Source organism: Equus caballus, chromosome 5 (assembly GCF_041296265.1).
Source record: "Equus caballus isolate H_3958 breed thoroughbred chromosome 5, TB-T2T, whole genome shotgun sequence".
In the NCBI taxonomy this organism is placed as follows: domain Eukaryota; kingdom Metazoa; phylum Chordata; class Mammalia; order Perissodactyla; family Equidae; genus Equus; species Equus caballus.
Genome location: NC_091688.1, coordinates 72,224,117 through 72,248,818, shown reverse-complemented (window position 1 = coordinate 72,248,818; position 24,702 = coordinate 72,224,117). Strand labels below are relative to the sequence as shown.

The window sequence follows — 24,702 nt, the reverse complement described above, 5'->3', positions numbered from 1 at the left end:
TATCTGCAAAATGAGGACAATAATAAATACATGTCAATGTGTTGTTGTGAGAATTACTTGAGTTAATGTAGTAAAGAGTACTCAAATAATTCATTATTATGAGATATGTTGTTATGTTGATATATGTTCTTACATATAATAATATGACAAGCTAACGTTGTGGCTCAGAGCTCAGGAAACTTGAATATTTTGCCTGACATGGTAAAATACATCTTTTTTGGAAGTGTTCTGAGGCATACATTTGTATAAAGGAAGATTAATCAATCTACAAGTCATGGTCAACCAGTATTCATGTTTTCCTAAGCATGGGGATTCTGTTCTCTAACTTCAAAGAAAATGCACATAGGTAAGAGCAATAAACTTAGTACAGAATGTGATTCCTTATTAGATTGTAATAGGGCAAACTGCAAGTGTAGTGGAAATTCAGGAAAAATGAGGGAACCAGGTGATCAGGGGACCCTTCCGAGGAAGCTGGGACACGTCTGAGAAAAATCTCAAGCGCCTAAAAAAGGAATTGAATATAGTCATTAAGATGAGGACCATGATATCCAGAGCCCACTCTGTACCACACACTTGACTGCCCTTATTACATATGGGATTTCACTTAACCCACAAAAGAGCTCTGGGAAGTAAAGAAAACAGTCCATTCATTCATTCATCAGCATTTCCTGAGACCTTCCTATGTACCAGACCCTGAACTGCATACTGGGAATATGCAGTGAAGAAAACAAACAAACTTTCTCTATCAGGAGTTTATATTCTAATGGTCTGATAGCAAAAAAAAAACACCAAAAATATTACATGTGGTGTATTAAAAGTTGAAATGTGCTACAAAGAAAAGTAAATAGGAAATGAGGAAGAAGTCCTTGGAGTGGGACAGCCATTTTAAATATGGTTCAGGGAAGGCCTCACTATTTTAGGAATAATGAGGGGCTGAGTGACTTGTTCTAGGTCACACATGGAGCAAGTGCCAAAAGCAGGATTCAACCTAGGTTTGTCTGACTCCCACACCCCTGTTTTGGTCTGTAAAATATACAGAGAAAAGGGCATCCCCACTGAGGCAAATGCATCGGCTGAGCAAAGCCTGTCCGTGAGAAAGGAAGAAAACTGACTGGATTCAAAGTACGAGATTTCTGCTGTAAAGACGGAAGCATAAACTTGGCTAGGAAGAGTGCAACCAGAGTACTGAGGACCCCGAAGTCCAATGGAAGTGTCTGGAGTTAATGCAGCAGGAAAGAGGTCTTTGCTTTTGTTTTTCGTGTTTTTATTAGCAATGAATTACGTCATCACGTGTACAGAAGCAGAATGGGAGGTATTTGGAGGAGAGTCTGAAGTGAGGAGCTAGCTAGGAACCTAAAGATATAATAGGAGTAAGAAACATTGATTTTTTAATTGAGAGGTTATCGTCAGAATGGCAAAGAAATAAGGCATGGAAGAAATACTGTCGTAGTGGAAATGAGCTGGGGCTAGCTGAATCACTGGATGAGGGGGATGAACGAGGCGAATGAGTCAGAGGCAAATGCCAGACACTGGGTGACTGGGGAATGTGGGTGCCTTTACTCGAGACACAGAGGCCTGGAGGAGGTTAGTATTCATTTTATTTCGGAATCATCTGAGAGCTTCGCACACACTGCAAGATAATTGGAAATACCCCAGGATATTGCCAGCTAGAGCTGCAGTGACTGCTCAAAATAAATGTTCTACTTAGTTGCCCAGATGAGAAACCCAGGAATCATCATAGATTGCTCCCTTTCCTTCGCCTCCATCATCTCCAGTGTCCCATCAAGCTCCAAACCACTCCACCTCCTAAATCCCTCCCTGATATGGATACCCTCCTTTCTCTCTGCCCACTGAGGCCCACTTTGCGCCATTTTCTTTCCCTGGTTCTGCATAACTTGTCCCCTCTGTCCTCACCTGGAGTTTTATTTTCAAAGCACAAATTGCGTCAGAGTAAAAGGGACTGAAAGGAAACAAACTATCATTTATTGAACTTATTTCAGTCATTTATGTGGCTACTCATTGAACACATACTATTTCGTTTAACCTTTATAAATCCTTACAATCTTTAAGGAGGCTGTTATTAGCCTCATTTAAAGAGGAAGAACCCGAGGCTCAGAAAGGTTAGGTAAATTGCCTAATCGCATGAACTGAGTACATAGAGAAGCTGAGATTCACCCAGCTTTAACTCACTTGAACCCTGACAGTGGCTCCCAAATCACCTAAATTTTTTAAAAAGCCCAGATGATTCTAACACAGAAGGCCATTTGGGATATTCCTCCTGTGTGCGTTTCCATCCTCCCCTCTTGTCACTCATGCTGGATGACTGGTACCATTCCAGGGTGCCATGCTCTCTCATGCACATGCTGGGCCCTGGGCCTAGCATACACTAAGGGCTCCATATGATTTGTTTCATGAAGCATTTCATAGCCTCTGTGTCCTATGCTCTTGGTCTCTTCTTCCTTACACCCAGCCTAGACCTACCTGCTTTCCAAATTTTTCAAGTTTATGTATCATCTCCCCTTTCTGATTGCCCCTAAATCCCAACATAGCTGTTCTCTTAAGTATATGAACCTCTATCATTACATTTAACCTCTATAAAACACTTTGCATCTATCTGGCCCCACCCAATTGTGATCTGTTTAAGAATATGGACTGTATCTTTTTCAGGTATTCATTCCCAGCACCAAGCACAGTGCCTGGATTATAATAGGAGCTAATGTTCATTTTATGAAGAGAAGGAGGGAATGTTCGAGGGAACAACCTATTACTGTCTGACCCTGAACCAGACTGTGACTCCATAGGAGCATGTTCATCTGAGCCCCCCTATATCCCCAGTTCTTGGTACAGAGCCTGGCTCCCATAGGCACTCACACTCAGAAATAGTTGTGCATGAATGTATAAATACTTGTTTAGTTATTACATAGTTAAAGCATTATTTCTATATTTATTTTTTTGAGGAAGATTAGCCCTGAGCTAACTGCTGCCAGTCCTCCTCTTTTTGCTGAGGAAGCCTAGCCGTGAGCTAACATCCATGCCCATCTTCCTCTACTTTATATGTGGGATGCCTACCACAGCATGGTGTGCCAAGCGGTGCCACGTCTGCACCTGGGATCCAAACCGCGAACCCCGGGCCGCCGAGAAGGGGAACGTGAGCACTTAACCGCTGCGCCACTGGGCCAGATCCTAAACATTATTTACATGACCTTTTCATAAGGTCATTTTCCTGGGTGTATGGAAACGTTTGAAGGGCCATTATGGAATGTTCTGAATATGTTCAATAGGAGGGTCTTGAGCCCAAGGGGGATCACGGTCCAAGTCATCATTAACCACATGGTTCTCAGGTGAGGGCGTGAATGGGAAGACACTAGGGTTCTAGATTTGGCCTTGAAAGGTGTCAAGATGTTCACTGGAGTAAAGAGAAGATGGCAACAGGCATAGGAAGAGAAGCAGGAAGCCTGATGAGATGCCAGTGAAGATATTTTGGACCTGTGGAAACTGAAATGCAGTTACATCTGACACTAGTGCTTTGAAGTTTTGACTTTTGGTATACTCTTTGACTTGCCTATGATTATTGTCTTCAGATTTGCGTAAGGTAGGTTTTTTTGTTTTGTTTTAAATGTTTTAACCTGTTTCACCTGTGGTGAGTGAAAGCAAGGAAAAGGTTCTGATTCAAGCCTGGGCCCCATTTTCCTGAGGCTATAGAACATCTTCGGGAGGGAGAGACAGAGTGATATCAGGAAGAAAAGCAGCATAGGGTGCAGAGCAGGGATGAGGGCATAGTCACTACTTCATCACACGAGGTTCTGGAGGAAATAACCAATTTAAAATGCCTGGTTCACAAATTGTGCTCCAATCTTTGGTAGCTGGAAATGTTCATATAAGTTTTTGCTTACTGGTTGTGAACTAGTGAAAGGAGGCTGAAGAAGCAAAGCTAAGTGTGAGAAGCAACTTAAATGTAATCAAAATGGAAATAAAGTGTTTCTTATATTAACGTGTCAATGCAAAGCTATGTTTTGAATTATAGTCTACACTTATTCCATCTGGGTAAAATGTTATATATCCACACTTATAATGGACTGATTAACTCCAAATCCAGACTAAAATGTATTTTCCAATAACCAAAACCCACAGAAATATTCCATAGAGATTTTATAATGGGAGTAGAGATGACACCTTACTTCTTAGAAGTCACTATATATGCTCTGCGCTACCTGGCAAGGTCTAATTTGAGATGGTCTTGTCTTGGAAACTACCCACGAATGGTAAGTGACGGAAATGAACTGGTTCACCGCACAGTGAGATTTACCCGTCAGCAAGTGCTGTGACACAGTGGCTCATGGAGAGCTCTGTGCTGAGTCACTAAGGCACTTTGGGGTGCTCCAGATACTTCAGGATGCAAAGCGCCCTGAGGAAATTTTAAAAATATCCAAGCAACCCCGTCTTAAAAAACTATCTGGGGAGGACTAAGTGTTTTTAGTCTTGCTCCATTTTATCTGAAAATATTTAGTTCACCTTGAAATGTAGAATTTACATTTTTTCCATCCCTAACCCTGACTTGAGGCAGAACAGATGAGGGATGAGGAAAAAAATGAATGACTTAAAGTATATATATTATCATTTGATATATCCCATTTAGATAGACTCAGTGATTCACACTTGTGTTTTCTTACAGCGGTTATACAAGCTAACTTAAAACCCAATGATAGCCAAATAAATTTGTACTTACCAGAAATACTGCTATAGATATTCCAACCAGAAAGCCTGCTATCACGTCTGACCAGTGATTTCGATACTCGGCTACTCTGTTGAGACCAGTAAGGAAGGCCAAACACATCAGGCCCAAGCATAGAACGGGCTTAGCAAGTCTTGTTCCTTTGGCTTTGATTGTGTTGGTAATGTACATCTGAAATAGTAAGTGAAAAACAGGACTTTTCAGGAAGGTATTTCCTTGATATATATCTCATATATGTATATGTACACATATATATTTATAGACATATATATATGCCTATATAGTTCCATAATTAACTGCAATTTATAAATTTTTTGAAGGAAGTTCCTTAAAAGTAGAATTTAAGTGTGGTGATTATTTAATTTTACTTAGCTGATATTTACTAATGGCTAATTCTTATGTAATATTAATCATTTAGGAACACTGAGCACAGATACTCCAAGTGACTGTTTTTAACTTTTAATGTACCTACTCTTATTTTATATGAATTTACATTTTAGATTAATACTGTTAGAAGGAGAAAACTGATAAAGGAGTGTTTTCATGTTTACATCTTTGTATGCCATATTGAGAGGATGCATACTAGATAGAATCAGAACTCGTGAATAGAGCTATAAAAAATAAAACGGAGTAGATTTTCACTAAAAAGATACTATTTTGAAGAAGGAATTTAAGGTTCAATGCGGTGCCAAGGTTTGCTTTTATGTTGTTGTCTGAAATTGTGAAATTAACTAAATTTTATCAGCCAAAATTAGGACAACAAAAAAAATCACTTAATTACAAACGGAGAACTGTCAGCTAAACACAAAATAAAACACTGACTAGATACCTACATTTCCGGTATCTTCACATGTGCTAATGAAGAACATACAGTCTTCAAATCTGATTTTTTCTATAGCTCAGCTGCTTATAACTTAAACCATGTGTTACTATATACGGAAATCTGTTGACTGGAAGGGGAACATGTCAGTTATTATTTCAAGTCATTACTAAAGTAACTATAGAAGAGATGGCTTTGACAGTACAATAAGTTTTTATAGTATTCATATTAGTAAATATCTGATACTAATAATATTACTCAGCAAAGTACTTAGAAATGCATGCAACCACTTGCCTATTGTCCTGAGCTGCATATAAAAGACATTTGCCTAAGAATTAAACCAGAGTCAGCACTTAAGTTTTTAATTCATAGCAGCCATTTTAGAATGCTATGAAATTGAAAGATTATCTTCTCTGGTTGGTTTGTTTGTTTCTGGGCTAAGTTTGCAGTCCTCTTAGCTGCCAGAAGAAGCTGTATGAATATTTAAACAGCCCATGTGATACAAGGCTTCTATCTAGCCATGTTCTAGCCCTTTGCAACCTATCCCAGATACCAAAACCCAAGGGCGGGGAAAAAAATAAAAGCTGGATTGTCTCCATTTTCAGCCTGTTACCTTCAGAGCTAGGTCTGTGTATTCTAAACCCGTGCTGGGAAGAGCTGAATAATTTCAGTTATGGAGGGTATGTGTACATGAGAGGGAAATAGGAAGAGATGAGAAAGAGAAAATGATGCTTTTGCCATTCTGAGAGAATATGTTAAAGAGCTCTGCCCATATGAGTAACAAAGAAAGGATATCACACCACTCCAGGTTTCCAGAGATGCATCTAATAGAGTAATTCCTTATTTGACTAGTGCATATGAATAGGGAGTGAAATTTGGGCTGTTTGTGAGATTTTCTTTGACACACTTAGAGGCTGATTAATGATTCCTTACCTTTGCATTTCTTCCCATCTGTCAGAACTCTAAAGATATCCTATCCTTATTAAGATAAAAAAATGTGGAACGATAACTGAGTAACATTAGTACTGTTAATATTCATTATAGCTGGGATTTAATGAGTGATTGCTGTTCAAAGCAACATTCTAAGCAAATTACCTTATTAAATCCTCATAATAACCACATAAGTCAGATATCATCATTACCTTCATTTTATACATTTTATAAGTTTTATTGGATCAAGATACAGTTCCTTATGAAGAATACACAACTTGAGTATTGGGGGTGGCTGTTGAGAAGGGAGAGATGTAAATGGGAAGTAGGGGGAAAGCACATAAGTACCTCAATCTTCTTTTCTTCTTTTTTCATTAATTTCTCGCATGGAGGAAATGGCCAATGGACCTGAGTTGAGTATCAGTGAATGCAAGAGAGTTGAAATTAAAGATGGAGAAAGATGGCAGTATCATAGAGGTGAGGCCACATCTATACTCTGCTATTAGGCAGGAGTAGGAAGCAGTGCAAGTGTGGTCTGTGCGGCAAATGTCATACCGAATCTACATGGCTTTGGAAAGCATTTGCCTTACCCCTTCATCCCCAGAGGCCATCTCAGATACAGCCCAGCCCCTACCTGTACAAGTTGTGTAGACCTGTAGTAACCAGTGAGCTTGGGCTACGACCCTCTGAAGTTTCTCTTGAATGTCGAGTTCATTCTTAAGTTGCTCTAATGACTAAAGCCTTGTTTATAAGGTCTCCAAAGACACAGTCTGGCCCCTATGTAAACTCATGAAAAAACTTCTATATTATCATGGGATTTCCCTTTTCCTCCACCAGATCCCCACTTAATGTCCAGACTCTGAATGGAAGAAGATTGAATTTTAAGGGTTATGGGAGAAGGGTGACATTTGTTCAAATACATGCAAGTTTAGGGTGGATCATAGCAGTGCTTTATAATGCACAGATTTTTCTGGAGCATAATCAGTTGGCATGAATGTCACAAAAGAAAAATTAGAGAGTTTTCATTTACACTCGGCAACTCTTTGGTATGTTATGAAAATAAGTGTGTATTACCCAGTCTAATTGTGTTATCCTTACAGAAAGTCTATTATTCCTAATTTGCAGAAGAGGAAATTACAGCATAAGAATCTATTAAGCAAGTTGGATACAGAACAGTAATTGATTATTTATGCTTTCTTGGTTTTTAATTCACTTATGAAACCATCTAGGTTAACCAGATGTCAAAATGTAACTAAAATAAAACAAACAGAAGGTGTATAATTTGAGCAGGATGGTATCCACTCATCCTCAAGGGTCAGTGGATGCTCATTACCTTACAATGCAGAAAGCCAAAGATGATTATTTCCTCTTTGTTAACAGCCTTGTATATATTCTTCTATAATTTTCTCCTTGCTTACACAAATATATACAGTAATTGACACACATATAAACAGGTTTTGCTTACTTGTTTACTTTTACTAAAATGTAATCACAATGCCCATATTATTGAGTAATGTGACTTGACTCAATTGTGAATATAAACATCCATCTGTTGGGTAAGTTGAGAAAGAACTGTACAATTTTAAAACAATAATAATAAGAAAAATCCACAAATATTTGTGGTTTTTAAGCATTTACTAAACACCAGAAACTGTTTCTTCAAAGAGCAGACATCTGACGTTAGCTCCAGAAGGATGAGTACGAGAGTTCCCAGCAAGGGGGAAGTGATGGGGAAACGGTGTCCTAGACCCAGGGGACGGCATCAGTAATCCTGCTGTGTGCTCTCCAAGCACCTGGCTCATTCTCTCTCAGAACACTTCCCACAATGTATGGTTTTTGTTAGTTGGTTTCTTCACTACAGTGAGGACAAAGAAGCCAAATCTAAGTTCCTTACTGTAAGCCCTGTGCTTAGTTAGCACTTTGCCTGACACCCACTAAGCACTTAATGAAGACTTACAAGACATACTAGATTAAAAAAATGGATAAGTGAAAAGTGAAAAGGTACAGGAGAGAGAGTATGGAGTATTTTCTTTGTAGCATTTGTCCCTATCTATGTATATATGTTTATCCGTTTCCTCCAATGGAATACTCCATTAGAATGGAAACTCTGTACACTCAATGTTCTACCTGAAACGGATAGAACACCTTTTACATAGTAGGCATTCAAAAATCATCGAATGGATGAATGCATGAATGGCATGCTTGGGAAAAAGTGAATTTTTGAATTCTTTTATTGTCTGAAAGTACGTATCGTCATCTAAAATTGTCTTGCATATGTATTTACTTTCCATTGTCCTCCTCCTTCTTGGTCATCTCATACTCATGGAGCAATACCAAGTACAGGGTAGGCACCTGTGACAAGAATATTAGCCCCCTAAAGATGCCCATGCACTAATCCCAGGAACTTGGGAATATGTCACCTAATCATAAGTCTTTAAAAGTGGAGAAGCTTTCCTGGCTGTAGTCATATAGAGATTTGAGAATGCTATGCTGCTGTTTTTGAAGATGGAGGAAGGCAGCCACAAGCCAAGGAATTCAGATAGCTTCTAGAATTCTCCCCTGGAGCCTCCTGAAGGCACGTAGCTGGGCTGAAACCTTGATTTTAGCCCAGTGAAACCCATGTTGGACTGCAGACCTGTGGACTCTATGGTAATAAATTTGAGTTGTTTTAGTTTACAAAGTTTGTGGTAATTTGTCATGGTGTCAAAAGAAAACTACTACATTCAAATAATATGTGCTTAATGTGTGAATGAATGAATGCACTGGGATCATAAAAATGATCCATCAGAGGAGATAACTGAGGCACCATGATAAGAGCATCTAATTTGGAACCAATAAGATCTGGGTTTGTGTCCTAGCTCTGCCACTTACTTAGACAAGTTATTCAACCTGTCGAAGCCTTGGTCTCCCTCTATGTAAAATGCAAATGATAATGAAAACATTACCACACAGTGTTGAAAAGATTAAATGACAAAATACAGGTAAAGTACTTAGCATGGAGTTTGGCCTCCAGTGAGCCGTCAGTAACTGCAGGGGTTAAATCAGAGCCAACCTGGTAAACACAACAGGACCAGACCCTGATGCTGAGGGCTGTGCTTGGTGAGTGGAGACCATGAGGATTATGGAGGCATCGTGGCCTCGCATATGGAGAACTTGGTTCCTTCTCTTGCTTTCAGGCTTCTTTTACTTTTTCCTTATGCTATTTTGCCAATTTTCCCTCCTTTTTAAGTCCTCTGCCTAAAGACGTCCACTCATTGTTTATTTGCAGGTGATTATCACGTACTCTTTTATCCTTTGCATCTTCTTTCCTACAGACTAAATGGCCTCCATTCCACCCATCAGTATGGAAATACTTCAGTGGCCAGATTCCTCAGCAATCGGGACACCAGGGCTTTTGACATTCCAGTCCTTCTCTCAAACATAGAGCCCACAATTCATCCTACCAGTGCTTGGATCCTCTGACCAGTCCAAAGTGCAGTTATAACTTTTCTGGATCGTACCCTATAGTCTTACTCATTGATCCATATTTCCTTAGGTTAGGATTGGATAATCTCTGAACTGATTTTCAAGTTTTGACTATTTTGATTACCATAAACTTAAAAAGCAATAGGTATTTTTTTTAAATAACTACATAGCACTATTGGTCACATTGTTTGTGATCTACTAAATCCTGCATGACTTCCTCACAGGGCCTGATGCCCTAATAAGTTCCCCTTATCCTAAATTTCTGGAATGGTTTAAAAAATCAAATTTCTTAATTGTTTTCAAAATAACATTCCACCTGTCAAGACCATTTTGAACTCTGATGTTGACATCTATCATATTAGTCCTCTTTCTCCCAGTTTCTAGTTAGCTCCATACAGATCACCAATAACAATAAGACAGTATCAAGAATAGGACCTCATGGCACTCCATTAGAGATCTATTTGCAAATTGGTATAGAGACATTGAACAAATTTGGGGGGGTGGATTTAATAAGCCAGGTGTGCAGTGTCCTGGAAGTCATATTATTGTATCCATACTTATCCACATTCATAAATTTGCCAAATAGCAATATAAAGGTGTCTGATAAGGTATGGAACAGAATTGTAGTGGGAGGTAACGCAGTGGTGGAAAGACTATGGACTTTGTACCAGACAGATTTGTGTTCACATAATTCAGACCTTTCAGGGCTGTGATGCGGAGGTACAATAAATGGCGGTATAGTGAAGTCATAAATTTTATATACTACAATCTGGGCTGGAGAAAGCATGCAGCTACTTTATTTTCCATATCTGATCTACACTTCATCAAGAACATCCATCCTGCTCTGAATAGGAATGGAATGAGGGAGAGAGGAATGTTCAATAAATGCTCAGTTGTTCTCAATTTCCCACTCTCCCCTGTCTGGAAAAATGACACTGGGGTCCAGTTTGAGGCCCACAGGACTGCATAGCTGAGGTGGGGAGGCAACTTCAGAGCAGCCACAGGCCTATCCTACAGAGTGGCCTCTCAGTCTTCGCTGGCCTCCACTGCCATGTGCTTCTCCCTATGAGTCACTGGTGCCCTATTGACAATCACTGTTAATGTCCTTGTAGCCCTATGCTGACCTGGTCCATCTAGGCTCAGATGCTACAAAGATCCTCTGAAACTCCAGGACATCTTCCTTCTAGCCCTAGGTGGGCTGTCTGCCTTCTCTGACTCTGTTGCTGGGTCCTCTGGCCCCCATCACACCTATTTTCTCTGCTGCCTGACCTACCCACCATAGGGATGCACTGAGGTTGAGTTCTCCCAGTTTCAAGCCAGAAATGAAGTACAACTCCATCTACTTTCTGTTTTCTCTTCTACCTCTCTAGAGTTTCTATTATCTGGTGACTAAGTTCCCTCTCAGGGTTTCTAACCTAAAGGTGCTCACCAAATACTCACATCTGCCATTCTGCCCTTTGCCCTCCTCCAGTCTTCCCACTTCCTAGACCCAGAAATGCTGCCTTCCCCTCCCCTCCCCTAGGTTGACGGTACCATCCCTTAAATTATATCCTGTATTCTCTATTACTGGCTTATAATAAAATGCTTAGATCTTCAAATTTTGCTTTTGGTATGTAAAGGCAGCTTTGGAATTTAGAAATTCTTGTTCTCTCTTGACAAAGAGAGATTTGACTATGGAAGCTAAACACTGTCTTCTTTTTTGATTGGTATCAGCCCATCTCTCTTTTTTTCCAGCTTTACTGAGGTATAATTGACAAATAAAAATTATATATACTTAATGTCTTCAACTCGATATTTTGATATATGTGTACATTGTAAGGTAATCACCATAATCAAGCTAATTAACATATCCATTACTTCATATGGTTACCATTTTGTGTGTGTGTGGTGAGAACATTTAAGGTCTGCCTATTCTTTTAGCAAATTTCAATTATACAATACAGTATTCTAAACTATAGTCACACTGCTATAGATTAGATGTGTGTGGTATATATCTCGCTATATAGATATACAATGGAATATTATTCATCCTTAAAAAAGAAGGACATCCTGCCATTTACAGCAACACTGATGAATGTGAAGAACATTATGCTAAGTGAAGTCAGCCAGGCACAGAAAGACAACTACTGCACGACCTCACTTCTATGTGGAACCTAAAATAGCCAAACTCAGAGAAGCAGAGAGTAGAGTGGCGATTGCCAGGAGCTGAGGGAGAGGGATCTGGGGAGATGTTGGCCCTTGTCTTATGGCCCACCCTTCTCTGCGGCACTGAACAGGAGATGAGACATCCTAGAGCTATGTTGTCCAATGTCCAACATGGTAGCCACTAGCAAGTGCAGCTATTGAGCACTTGAAATGTGGCTAGTGGGGTTGAGGGACTGAATTTTTAATTTTAGTTAATTTTAGTTCATTTAAATTTCAAAATTCGTACTTGATTTGATTAGAAAACTTTCAAACATGGGTAGACAAATTGGGTATGCATCTACTTTTTACACTGTAAATTTTATGAAATCTAAATACAAATCAAATATTTCAGATGAAAATTTAGTATCTGAATTGAGATGTATTGCAAGTGTCAAATATACACGGGATTTTGGAAACTTTTTAAAAAAAGAAATGCAAAATGTCTCATTAATACTTTTTACATTGATATATGCTAAAACAGTAATATTTTGGATATACTCAGTTAATAAATTTTTAAAATTAAATTTCCTCCCTTTTTTTTTTTTGACAAAAAATTAGCCCTGAGCCAGTATTTGCCACCAATCCTCTTTTTGCTGAGGAAGATTGGCCCTAAGCTTACATCCGGGCCCATCTTCATCTATTTTATCTGTGAGATGCCTGCCACGGCATGGCTTGATAAGCCATGCATAAGTCTGCTCCCAGGATCTGAAGTGGCAAACCCCAGGCCCCCAAAGAGGAACATGCAAACTTAACCGCTGAGCCACCGGGCTGGCCCCTTTTTTTACTTTCTAAAAAAAATGTGACTAATAGAAAATTAAAAATCACATATGTGGTTCATTTTATTGTTCTACTGGACAATGCTGACCTAGACAAGAGCGTCATGATTTAAGGAGAATGGAAAATATACTAATTAATATTCAAAAAAGATTGTATCCATTTCAGCATTTTTTGCTATTTCATTATTTATTTATTATATCAGTTGAAGTTGAGTACTGAGCCTAAAATCATATCTGTATACTTTTATCTATATCTTTTGTATCTATTAATATATTACTGTTTGAAGTAGCAGATGAAATGATATGGAATTATTTTGAATTTTCATTGATTACAAATTTAGTCTATTTTTTTCAGGTTCTGGTTATCATAATAGTTACCTTTTTATATTTCACTTCATCAAAGTTAATCCATTGTTTTTTATTTTATTGATACTCTTTAGATACTTGTGAAATTCCATATTTTGTCAGTGTAAACCAGGAGGAAAGTTCACTTTTAGGAGTTTAGTATCTGGGTTAAAATGTCAATCTACCACTGGTTAGTTCTGTGGCCTTAGATAAATTACTTAACTTCTCAGTCTTAGTTATATCATTTGTAAAATGAAAATGACAATATTAGTTTCTAGAATTTAGCACAGTAATCACACAAGGAATGTAAGTTTTATTATTGTCACATTGCCCCATGAAGATTTTTGTTTGCTTTGTGACTGGAATAAACCTAAGGGATTAAAACAACATATTTAGATTAAAGCTATGCGTTTACTGGGGAAAAATAATAAATTTAATTGCCTAACTTATGGGCATGCGGATAAGGGTCCTTAAACATATTGTATTTGAAAAATCAAGAGCAACCATCCATTTTCTTTACAATATACTTAATGGGTATCTAACAAAAGATGACATAATCACGAACACAGAATTTATCATGTAGTTGCTGTCCTTGAATGAGCAACACTAGGAAGTCACAAATGTGATGCCAATAACAACAACCTCAGTGTTCAGGACCAGCTGGTACATGCAGTTAAGATCAGAATACGCTCAGTGACTCAGCTGCCCCCAGCACAATGGCCGATTGATGGTCTGGTTGTGAATAACAGCCCCTTTATCACTGACACATTTACCTTACCCCTCAAGTGCAGCCGTGGCCGATTTTACATGGAGATCATTTCTCTCCAGTATGAGACAGAGAAACATATCGGGCACATGGCACCCCCTGATAAATACATTATGCACATGGCACTTCCTCCATCAGCTAGAAGATCAAAAGCAGTTTTATTTGACATTTTTTCTGTCATCTATAAAATTGAGCCACACATATTTATGACTTAAAATTTGTTTTCCATAAACCAGATAAAAAGACAGATAATATTTAGATAAAGATAGGCTGCTGTCTTTTTTCTGATTGTGATACAAGGCAAAGAAAGCTACGTGACATATGAGGAGTTACATTCAAGTAAAAGATATTTGACTCCTATGATTTTAAGAACTCCATCATCTCTAAGATTTAAAGTTCACAGACTAGAAATTCAGGAACTAAAATTAATACTATGTAAAGACCAATCTGGAGATCTTTAAAATATGCGCTACACTGTTAGATGAACTTAGGAATTAGTATCAGCTTAACTTATAGGCAAATGAAGAAGGTAGAACATGCAAAACTATTAAAATACACAAGTAAAATACTTAAGTTTAGGGGGCCGGCCCAGTGGCACAGCAGTTAGGTTGGCATGTCCTGCTTCGGCGGCCTGAGGTTCGCAGGTTGGGATCCCGGGTGTGGACATGGCACCGCTTGGCAAGACATGCTGTGATAGGTGCCCCAAATATAGTGGGAGAAGATGGGCACAAATGTTAGCTCAGGGCCAGTCTTCCTCAGCAAAATGAGGCGGATTGGTGGCAGATATTAGCTCAGGGCTAATCTTCCTCAAAAAAAAAAAATTAAGTTTAATATCAGGGACAAGAAATAAGTGGTAAAAGGGTAAAAGCACATCTCAAATATTTCTGACTAATCCTCAAAACTATGTGAATTTGCAGTTAAATCTTAGGACTCAGAATGTTTCTTAGACTTTCTTCAGTTAAAGAAAAAGTTATAATTAATAAATATGTGATTATCCATATACATAATCTCTGTATGATATACTCTATATACAATATACTCATATATCATACAGCATCATACAAAATTTAAATATGAAGAACTGAGTTCCAGATCTTGAGATATTGTCTTAAATTATATAAGAACAGGAAAAGGTTCATATTATACCTTAAAAAGATAAGTGCAATATTGCAACAAGGAAAAGAAATGTGTACCACAAGGCACGTATACACACAGAGAGAGTTTCATAGTTACCATGCATATATATGAATAGATAGTATATGTAGGTTTGCAATTAGCAACCAAGTACTTTATCGATTTCACATTAATTTTAATAAGTATGATAAATATTAACTGCAGTGTGTGATCTCAAGGGATATCTCAAAATTTGAGAGTGTGCTTATACCACATGATATTGCTGACCTCCACCCTGACTTTTACCTGTGGCTAAGTCACAGGGGGCGGGGAGTCGCAGGAGGTGCCTGCTTTTCCCCACTTATGGCTTGAGAAACCAGAGTTTCTTAGAGAAATGGCTAAGTACAGGTCAGGAGCAGTAATGTTCAAAATGAGACAGAAACAACTTGTCATACTGATATCAGAAAAGGTATCAGAGATTTTTATCATCTTATCAAAAGGCTTAAGGAGCAACTTGAACTCACGTTCCTTGCTGAAAGGGAGGATAATTGGAGCATCAGTAAGGACCATATTGCAATGGATTGAACTACGTCCATGTGTCTGAATCCTGGAGTTCACATCAACACAGGAAAAGAAAGAGAAAAGAAGCTAAGTGGTGACCACAGAGGATGCTAGGGGACCAGCTCATTTAGCTGCAGTTCTCTTTGCAGACTGTTTTGTTCCATAACTAAATAGTTATTTAGGGGAAGTTGTACTCTTCCATCAGGGGACACATCACGTACTGTGTGTCTCTTCTAATGGTGTAGCAGCCCTTTATGCCACTCCCTTAATTTTGATTCAACTAAAAACTGCCTAGATTCATCCCCAGTGTGCCCCTACCCAATTTCCAACTCTCACCTCACACCTCCTCAAGAAGGAGGAAAGTGGAGAAGACGAACCCCTCTGGCATCTCTCCTCCCACAGCCACCAGCTTCTACCCCTCATTCCCAGATGCTTTGGGCATGGGGCACACAAGTTGTCAGATGTCCAGACACCCCTCTCCATGGTGCCTGCCCTGCACCTTAAACCACATTCTCAGCCTCAGTCCCGGCTGTTGGGGGAGTGATCTCATTCTCATTTTGCTACCCAGCATTTTGTTCATAGCTATTATGAAAAGACACTATTATGTGTTGACACAATGTGTATATTTTTCTCCTTTGCTAGTTGATGAGGGATAGAAATTTCCTTCCCTCTTTGTCACCTCAGTGGCTAGCATGGTGCTTGGTTCATACTCATTAACCAATTAATCATAATAACAGTTAAGATCTACCGAATGCTTACTGTTTGTCAAGGACAGTGCTAAGTGCTGTACAGGTATCAGTCATGTAATCCAAACAATCCCCTGACATTGGACTTAACAGTGGAGGTAACTAGGACACGGAAAGTTTAAGTTACTGCCCATGGACTTCAGGCTAATAGTGATGAAGCAGGGATCCAAACTCAATCAGTTCAACTGCAAAGTCTGCGCTCTGAGGATGATGCTGTATGCAGTAGAGAAGTCTTAACCTGAGCCTCGGAGAGGGGGCAGGGCTCGAGGGGTTCCTCAAGCAGAGGGGAGAGCATGCACGAAGGAGCCACTGCAGGAACTAAAAATGACTCAGCCTGTCAGACTGAGGCTCTGTGGGTGGGGTGTGGGTGAGCGCTGGGAGGTACATGCAGAGCGGGGAGTGGCAGGAAATGACACCAGAGAGGTTAACTGGGGCCAGATTACCAAAGGCTTTGTGTGCCAAGTGAAGGAGTTTGGATTTTTACTAAAAGGAAAATGGAAAGCTTTTAAAGGGACGTGAGGAAATGACAAGAGCCGATTTGAGTTTTAAAATATGGCTGAAGTGGTTCCAGGTGTTGGATTGTCATGTCCTGAACTGGAGTGATGGCAGCAGTTATGAATAAACTGGATGAATATTTAAGAAGTTGAATTGGTAAGGCTTGTTGATCAATTGGATGTGTGTGTGTGCATGTGTGTGCGCGTACTTCTATGGATGAGCTTGAACTGCGTGGAGACAAGTGGGAGTAGAAAGTAAGGTGAGTAGGAGTAAGTCAGGCCTCAGCAGCCAACAGAAGCTTCTAGTGAGGAAAGCTATATTCCCAACTGGAGGGATAATCATGTTCACACATACACCAAGAATCAAAATGTTAACCTGTTTGCTCATGGCAACACTGTACTCCGAGCCAGTTCTATAGCACTATTAGTAATATATTTTAAGTACATAATGGGTTAAGCAGGGTTTTGAAGGCTGAGGCGGGTACCAAAATCCATGTATGATGATATGACAGCCATCAGGTAACAGTTTCAGACAACTGAGTTAAAACACTAGACTGGCATTCCATGAAGACAGGGGCGATTTTTTCTTGTGCCCTACTCTTCCCGCAGCCCCTAGCACAAGGTTAGGAATATAGAAAGCACTCAATGAATGAACGAATGAATAAACATACTATTTTTGAGAACTTAACTTGTGTCTATATTACACCAGGAATATCTAACTAGAACAAAAATATATACCAAATTTACAGTAAATGCCACAATGAATAATCTAGGTCTGTGAACTTTTGACCTATGTATTACTTTAGCTATTTTTTAAGTGTTGTAGTGGTTTTTATATTTCAGAAATGATCTCCAAGAAGCTGTATATTTTCCTGGTATCTACTGATTTGTTGAAAAATTAATGCATTTGAGAGGAGGTGGTCAGGAGAAAACGAATCTCTACCTTCTCCCCGCTCTGAAGAGGAGGTGTGCCCTGTGGGAAGCATCCACATTCGGTGGCTGTGGTGAGTGGGTCATGCCCCAGGTGGATTCAAAGGATGTGAGTTCCAGTCCTAACCCTCCAGTACATTGGGGATATGACATCAGTGAGTGATTTATCTTCTCTGAGCCTCAGTTTCTTCATTGGCCAAGTGTGGAAAGCAGCGATGCCTGCCTTGTTATAGCTCCACAATGGCTTATCTGAATGCTTGAGTCGAGAGGTATTTCAGAATTCAGGACCGTTTTAGATTTTAGAAAAGTAATATGATGCATGTGCTGCTCATTACATGATACACCCAGCGGGATCAGATGCCACATCCCACAATGAAGCACATTCACATTTCTACATCGAAATATATGGATATTCACAGTGAGGAAAATAAATAAGACTATAGGTTGCTTCGCATTAACTCAACAAATTAATTCAGGTCAGATCCAGTTTGGCTACCCAAAAAACAAACAAAATAAAAAATAATCTTGTTTTGAGAGTTTTTTGTTTTTGTTTTGGAAATTTCAGAATCAATGATAAAGGATTGTGGAACTGTGAGCTGTTTTCAAGACCAGAACCAGATGCAATAATGATACTAAAGGACCAAATGTAGAGATGAGGAGGTGAGCTTCACACAGCCAAAGCCAGTGCTGTGACATCTCGGTAATTCCAACTATGGTAATTCCAATACCAGTTCCAACACAACTGGTATTCCACTTGAAGGGCTGTGACTCTAACCAAATAGGGAAAGATTCCATCCATCTTTGAAAACTGAGAAAGCACTAAAGACACACAGACCATTGAAATAGCAGAAATATGTTGGTTGATTCGGGAAGGCCTTTCCTTGTAAAGGGGCCGCCAGGGTTGGGGGTGCATTTTGCTACATGTAGCAAAGTGAGCAAAGGTGCCAAGGGGTATGGAGCAAGGCACGCTCTCAGAAGAGTGAGTGAACATATCTGGCTAAAGCTGGAGAACTGTGTTGGAAAAATTAGCCTGGCTCTGGAAGCTTTGTGAAGGAATTTGTTATTTAACCTGAGGGAGAGGGAGTAGGTATCAGAGGTGTTTGAGGTGCTTGAGGTACCTGAAGTCCAAGACGCACCTGGAAGGTAGTGCGGAGAAGAAGACAAGAGGCAGGGCCCCTTGGCTCTCACTACTTCACTGAAATAGGAGGCATGGAAGTTGGAATCTGGAGGCATGAAAGTTTGACCATACTCAGGGGATAAACCCCAATGGGAACATGAGGGAGTGGAGAGATTATTTCACAGGCATGTTTCCTGAACTATTTGGCCTCACTGGGACTTGGAACTCAGGTGGCCACATGACATAGTGGAGGAAGCAGAGGCAGGAGCAGGCAGGAGTGTGCTTGTAGATAGATAGGAGCTGGTGTCTGGCAAGCATGCTATCCCCCAGGGCAAAATATGGCTGAGAAGGGAAGGAAGGCTGTGTGTTCCTCAGCAGACAAGGAAAGATTTCCTATACTACCATTAAAAATATACTAAACGGCAGAAAAAGGTATTGATTAAAAGTTTAAAAATGAGGTGAAGGGGTCGGCCCCGTGGCCAAGTGGTAAGTGTGTGGGCTCCGCTTCAGCAGCCCAGGGTTTTGTGGGTTCGAATCCTGGGTGCAGACATGGCACTGCTCATCAAGCCATGCTGAGGTGGCATCCCATATGCCACAACTAGAAGAACTCACAGCTAAAAATACACAACTATGTACTGGAGGGCTTTGGGTAGAAAAAGGAAAAAATAAAATCTTAAAAAAAACAAAAAACGATGAGGTCAAGTTCATGAGAAGAAAAGAGATGTGGATGGAATTCTTTCATTCATTCATTCATTCCCTAGCTCATTTTCAATTAACATTTATTGTGCCTTTACTGTGTCCCGGACAATGTGCTTGGGCTAGGCATATAGAGATAGGGATCTCAAGGAACTTTAGTCTAAAAGGAAAAAGAAGTGTAAAAAGATCATTATAATTCAAGTCAATAACAAGAATAATTGAAGTGTGGGTATAGGAACACAAAACACAAAAAGAGTTCACAAAAAATTGAAGTCATATTGATCAAGTTTTTTCTAGGCCCTGAGAATAAAGTGACATGTAAGACCCTTTCTTTGCCTCAAGGAATATTGAAGCAACAACCCAGACATGGGAGGAGGGTCAGGCAAAATTTCCTGTGGGTTTTTTTTAAATAAGATCAAAAGATAAGGAGACAGGAGAAGAAAGAAGGAGGGGAAGAGAATTTAAGGCAGAGGGAAAGAGGGGACACCTGGTGTAAAGAGAGGGTTACAAATTCACTCACCTGAAGAGCGAGTCAGGTAACGTAACTGAGCCAATTTGAGTAAGTAGAGAAAAAGCCAACAGCAACAGTGACTGAGGTCAATGGCTTCAGCCCTGTGTTGAGAAGACAGTGAAGGGGAGGGACTGAGGCCAACATGTGCCTTTTACAGGGGAGTGAGCTCTGCTGCCAGCAGTTATTGTCATTGGTGAATACAAGTCTGGGGCCACCATATAGCCAATCTTTCAAGAATAAGTAGACATATTATGATATGAAATTCTCCAATTTTCAAATCTTGGCAAGTAACTAAAAATTTTAAAATGTGCTAGACAAATACAGACATATCTGCCAGCAGGATGAGGCATGTGCCATTAGTTCATGTCACTAAAGGGGCAAACGAGATCATGGAGAGCTCACAGGAGGCAAGCAGTTAAATAGCTCCCTACTGCATTCAGAATAAAGTTCCAACTTTTATTGATGTATAAGGCCCGTCGCAAAGTGGCCTTTCCTTGTTTCTCCAGCTTCATCTTCTCATTCCCTTCCCAGAGTCTAGGCTCTAGCCATGTTAAACTGCTTATAATTCCCCCCAGAGAACCATGTTTTCTGTCATCCCATGTCTCTGACTCCTTGTAGTGGGTGAAAAAATTATCCCAAAAAAGATATGTCCAAGTCCCAACCCCTGGAACCTCTGAATGTTAACTTATTTGGGAAAAGGGTGTTTGCAGATTTTATTAAGCTAAGAATCTTGAGATGAGACAAGTGTCTGTGTAAGAAGAGGAGACTTAGATAAGAAAGGAAGACATACAGTAAAGGCCACGTGAAGATGGAGACAGAGATTGCAAGTATGCTGCCACAAGCCAAGGAACGCCTAGAGCCACCAGAAGCTGGGAGATGTAAGGAAGGGTTCTCCTCTAGATCTTCAGAGGGAGCACAGCCCTGCCGACACCTTGATTTCAGATGTCTGACCTCAAGAACTGTGAGAGAATATATTTCTGTTGTTTTAAGCCATCAAGTTTGCAGTAATTTACTATGGCAGCCATGGCAAACTAAAGTCTCCTCAACCACCCGTCATCCTTGTCTGGTTGTCTCTCCTGGAAATATCACTTCTGTTTCCTGGACATCTTCTGGCCACCCCACCACGGTGTTCATCTCTGTGAAAGCACTTAGGACATGTTTTATGGGTATTGTGGGGTACTTCTTCACCAGTTATGGACTGAATTTTACCTTTTCAAAATTCATATGTTGAAGCCATAACCCCCAGTGTGGCTATATTTAGAGATAAGGCCTTCAGGGAGATAAGTAAGGTTAAATGAAGTCATAGAGTGGGGCCCTAATCCAATAGGCTTGGTGTCCTTATAAGAAGAGGAAGAGACACCAGAGAGCTCTCTCTCCATGGGAGCACAGAGGAAAGGCCATATGAGGATACAGTGAGAAAGCCACCAACCTGCGACCCAAGAAAAGAGGCCTCACTAGACACCAACCCTGGTGGCACCTTGATCTTTTACTTCTAGCCTCCAAAACTGAGAAAATAAGTTTCTGTTGTTTAAGCCACTCAGTGTGTGATATTTTGTTATGGCAGCCCTGGCAGATTAACATATCCCACCACCTCACAGCCACATCTAAGTGTTAAGCATCCTGAGATCAGGGGCTGAGTGCCTTTATCTTTGAATCCTCAGAATATCCTAGGTGCTCAATAACTGTTTTGTTATTGATGAAAAAAAAAATTGAATCAATTTATATTTTCAGTGTTTTGAAATTAAACTAACTTTGCTTGATCTTTTTAATCTAAATTTCTTCTTTAAAGCCTGGTACAAGTGCTGTAAATTAATATAAAATATAGCGAATCAAGATTCTTTAATTTTGAGCCCTTTTAGACATTTCTTATCAGACACTAAGATAATTGATGACACTGAAAATTACTGAAAAACCCACTCTGAATCTGTGAATTTGAAGGAAAAGATAAAGGTAACTGCTAAAGAAAAATCTTGGAAATTGTGTGACCACCAGGTCAATACAAATCAAGAGTGTGATGTGTCTGATAAAACAACCCAGCAGACAAACCAAAAAAACCAACCAACCAAACAAAAACTAGTGCCATTTTAGGATTATTAGCACTGGATTAGTTTTTGAAGTGCTTGTGTAAGTACTGGATCTTTGCCATCCCTTAATCATTATATTTGTAAAGGACTTTATAGTCTCAGAATGACAGAACTGTAAAAGAAGGAAAATCCAGATGCTTCTAAACCACATTTGATGAATTCTTAGGAAATTCACAGAGGGGCTTCTAGAGCATTTATGGGGAGGGAGGTGACGGGCGAGGGTGGATTACATGATTATATGTTACCAGGACTGGTTACCTAATTTGCAAAGTCGAGTACAAAATGAAAATGAGAGGTCCTTTGTTCACAAATCATTAAGAATGTAAAGATGGTGATGGGAGAGCATAAAACTAAGCATGAGATCCTCTTGATCACAGGTTATACACTCCTGAAAGCCGACCCTGCATGTTATGATTTCCATTTTATAAAGTCACTTGGGAAATTACATGAAGGATGAATGGACTACAGTGGGCAAGAGCAGAGGCTAGCAGGAAAATTTTATTGGTAATCCAGGCAAGCGATGATAAGGGCCTGAACCAAGTTTGTAGAAGTGGCAGTGGAGAGAAGTTTTATCACCCTAAAGTGATACCTCCTATGACTGTTCAACTTTACTATTTAATTTTCTCTATTTTAATTATATTTGTAAATAACTGCAAAGCTGTAAACTTAGCACCATAGAGCTTCATGAATTAAAAGTACCCAATAAGAAAACTTTATGGAATAAGGAAAATCAATTACAGAATGAGTTAAAAGACCCTGTGATTCTACGTTAAAAATGGCCCAGCTGAATTAGTGGGTGTCATCGTGAGTAAGTTCAACTTAATAGCAAAAAATATATGAGCATACTGGGGCCATTAAGAACACTTAAATATAAGAAATATGCCTGATTTATGTGTGGTGGCTTCGTTTAGTGTTCCTTCTCTGGTGAGTGCACTGTGATTTCTGGCTCACTCTAAGAAGCCAATAGTGCTAGAACACTGCATTATGCCATTGCCACATGAGCAGCAAAGGAGCATGCTGTGAGTCAAAACTCCACCCCTGGGAAATGACAGAGATGTTAGCCACCCAACACGAAGGGCCTGGGCTACTAGACTTGGGATTCTGCACTGTCAGCAGCCCTCTGGGTGTGCACTTAGTTTACTGGGTGCATTGGGGAGGCAGTGGACAGGAGGGGGCGGTTCAGAGAGTACACTTAGGGGGCATTGTGGATACAGATCCTGGCTCCAGCAAATACCCACTGTGGGGCTCTGCGAAAGTTATTACATTTTGCTGAGCCTCAATTTTCTCATCTTTAATTTGGGAATTATAATAGTACCTATGGCATACACATGTGAGGACTGAACAGGATAATCTATGTAAAGCACGTAGCACAGTACTGGCTCACAGAGTACACGGATGTTACTTATTATTTAGCTGTTCACACAAATACAGTGTGCCCTTTTCAGGGAAAATAAGAGTCAAAAGGGCCTTAAGTTTTAGTGGTTTTTAGAGTATATAAGGAGTGTTCCGAAGTTGGCTGCTGGAGGGTCCAGAGAGGTGCTGGACAGGATGCTAAGGACATGCTCGTGAATAGCTGTGGACTCAGCTCGGGGCAGGGACCCTCCCAGCCAGCATATTTGTGAATCCAACTCAGCTGCCTCCATGTCCACAGGCAGTGAGGGTACTAGGATCATTTATGGGTGTGCACCAGGATCTCCCCACCTTCAAGACGTGCATGGATCCCCTTCAGGCATCATCTCCCGTTATGAGATTGATTAAGGGTTTTCCCAGTTGAGGTCAAACTGGTGAGGAGTCACAGTGGGAGGGCCTGTGGGGCCTTATATAAATGCCAACCTGTATCCCCTTACCTCTCTTGACTTTAATAAAATTGCCATAGAAAATGCAAGTGATTAATTTATTTAAGAAAGTAGACCTATTTATTCAGAAGAATTGATCCAGTGCTTTGTGTAGGCACAGGCTCTAAGTCTGAGCATCATTTTCTGCATCACTATACTTTGAGATTATAGATTTATTGGGGGCAATGCATCTATTTAAACCTCCTAGTTAACAAATAATGAGCATTTAAGATATGGTTGTAGTTGTCTGAATCAATCAACATACTTTTCTAAATCTGTATTACATTCAGGCTACTGCTGGCATTGTGGTGGCTATAAAGAAATGATCTCTAAGCTTTGTGAATTTATAATCTGCTGGAGGCAGAAATACATAAATAATAAAAGAACAAGGCTAATCTTTGCCCTTTAAGTGCTACATTACCAAGGCCTTCCCAGACCAGAACAAGGGGAGTGGCACACTAAGGCTGGGGCAGTAGCAGCAATCGGCCCCAGATGCAGGCAATTAGGGGATGCAATAATAAAATAATAAATACAAGCTGTCTACCTGCTCTTCATGATTGCCAGGCAATTCTAAACAATGTTAGTGATAACATACTC

General features: G+C 39.9%; 1 protein-coding gene across 2 annotated transcripts in view; it reads right to left on the bottom strand.

Moving 5' to 3' along the window:
* PLPPR5 (phospholipid phosphatase related 5) overlaps positions 1-24,702 on the bottom strand; it is a 108,580-nt gene that overhangs the window by 26,701 nt on the left and 57,177 nt on the right. For both annotated transcript variants that reach the window (XM_001490335.6, XM_023641564.2), the window contains exon 4: positions 4,727-4,903. In XM_001490335.6, the coding sequence (XP_001490385.5) occupies positions 4,727-4,903 (177 nt within the window). The remainder of the gene's footprint in view (positions 1-4,726; positions 4,904-24,702) is intronic.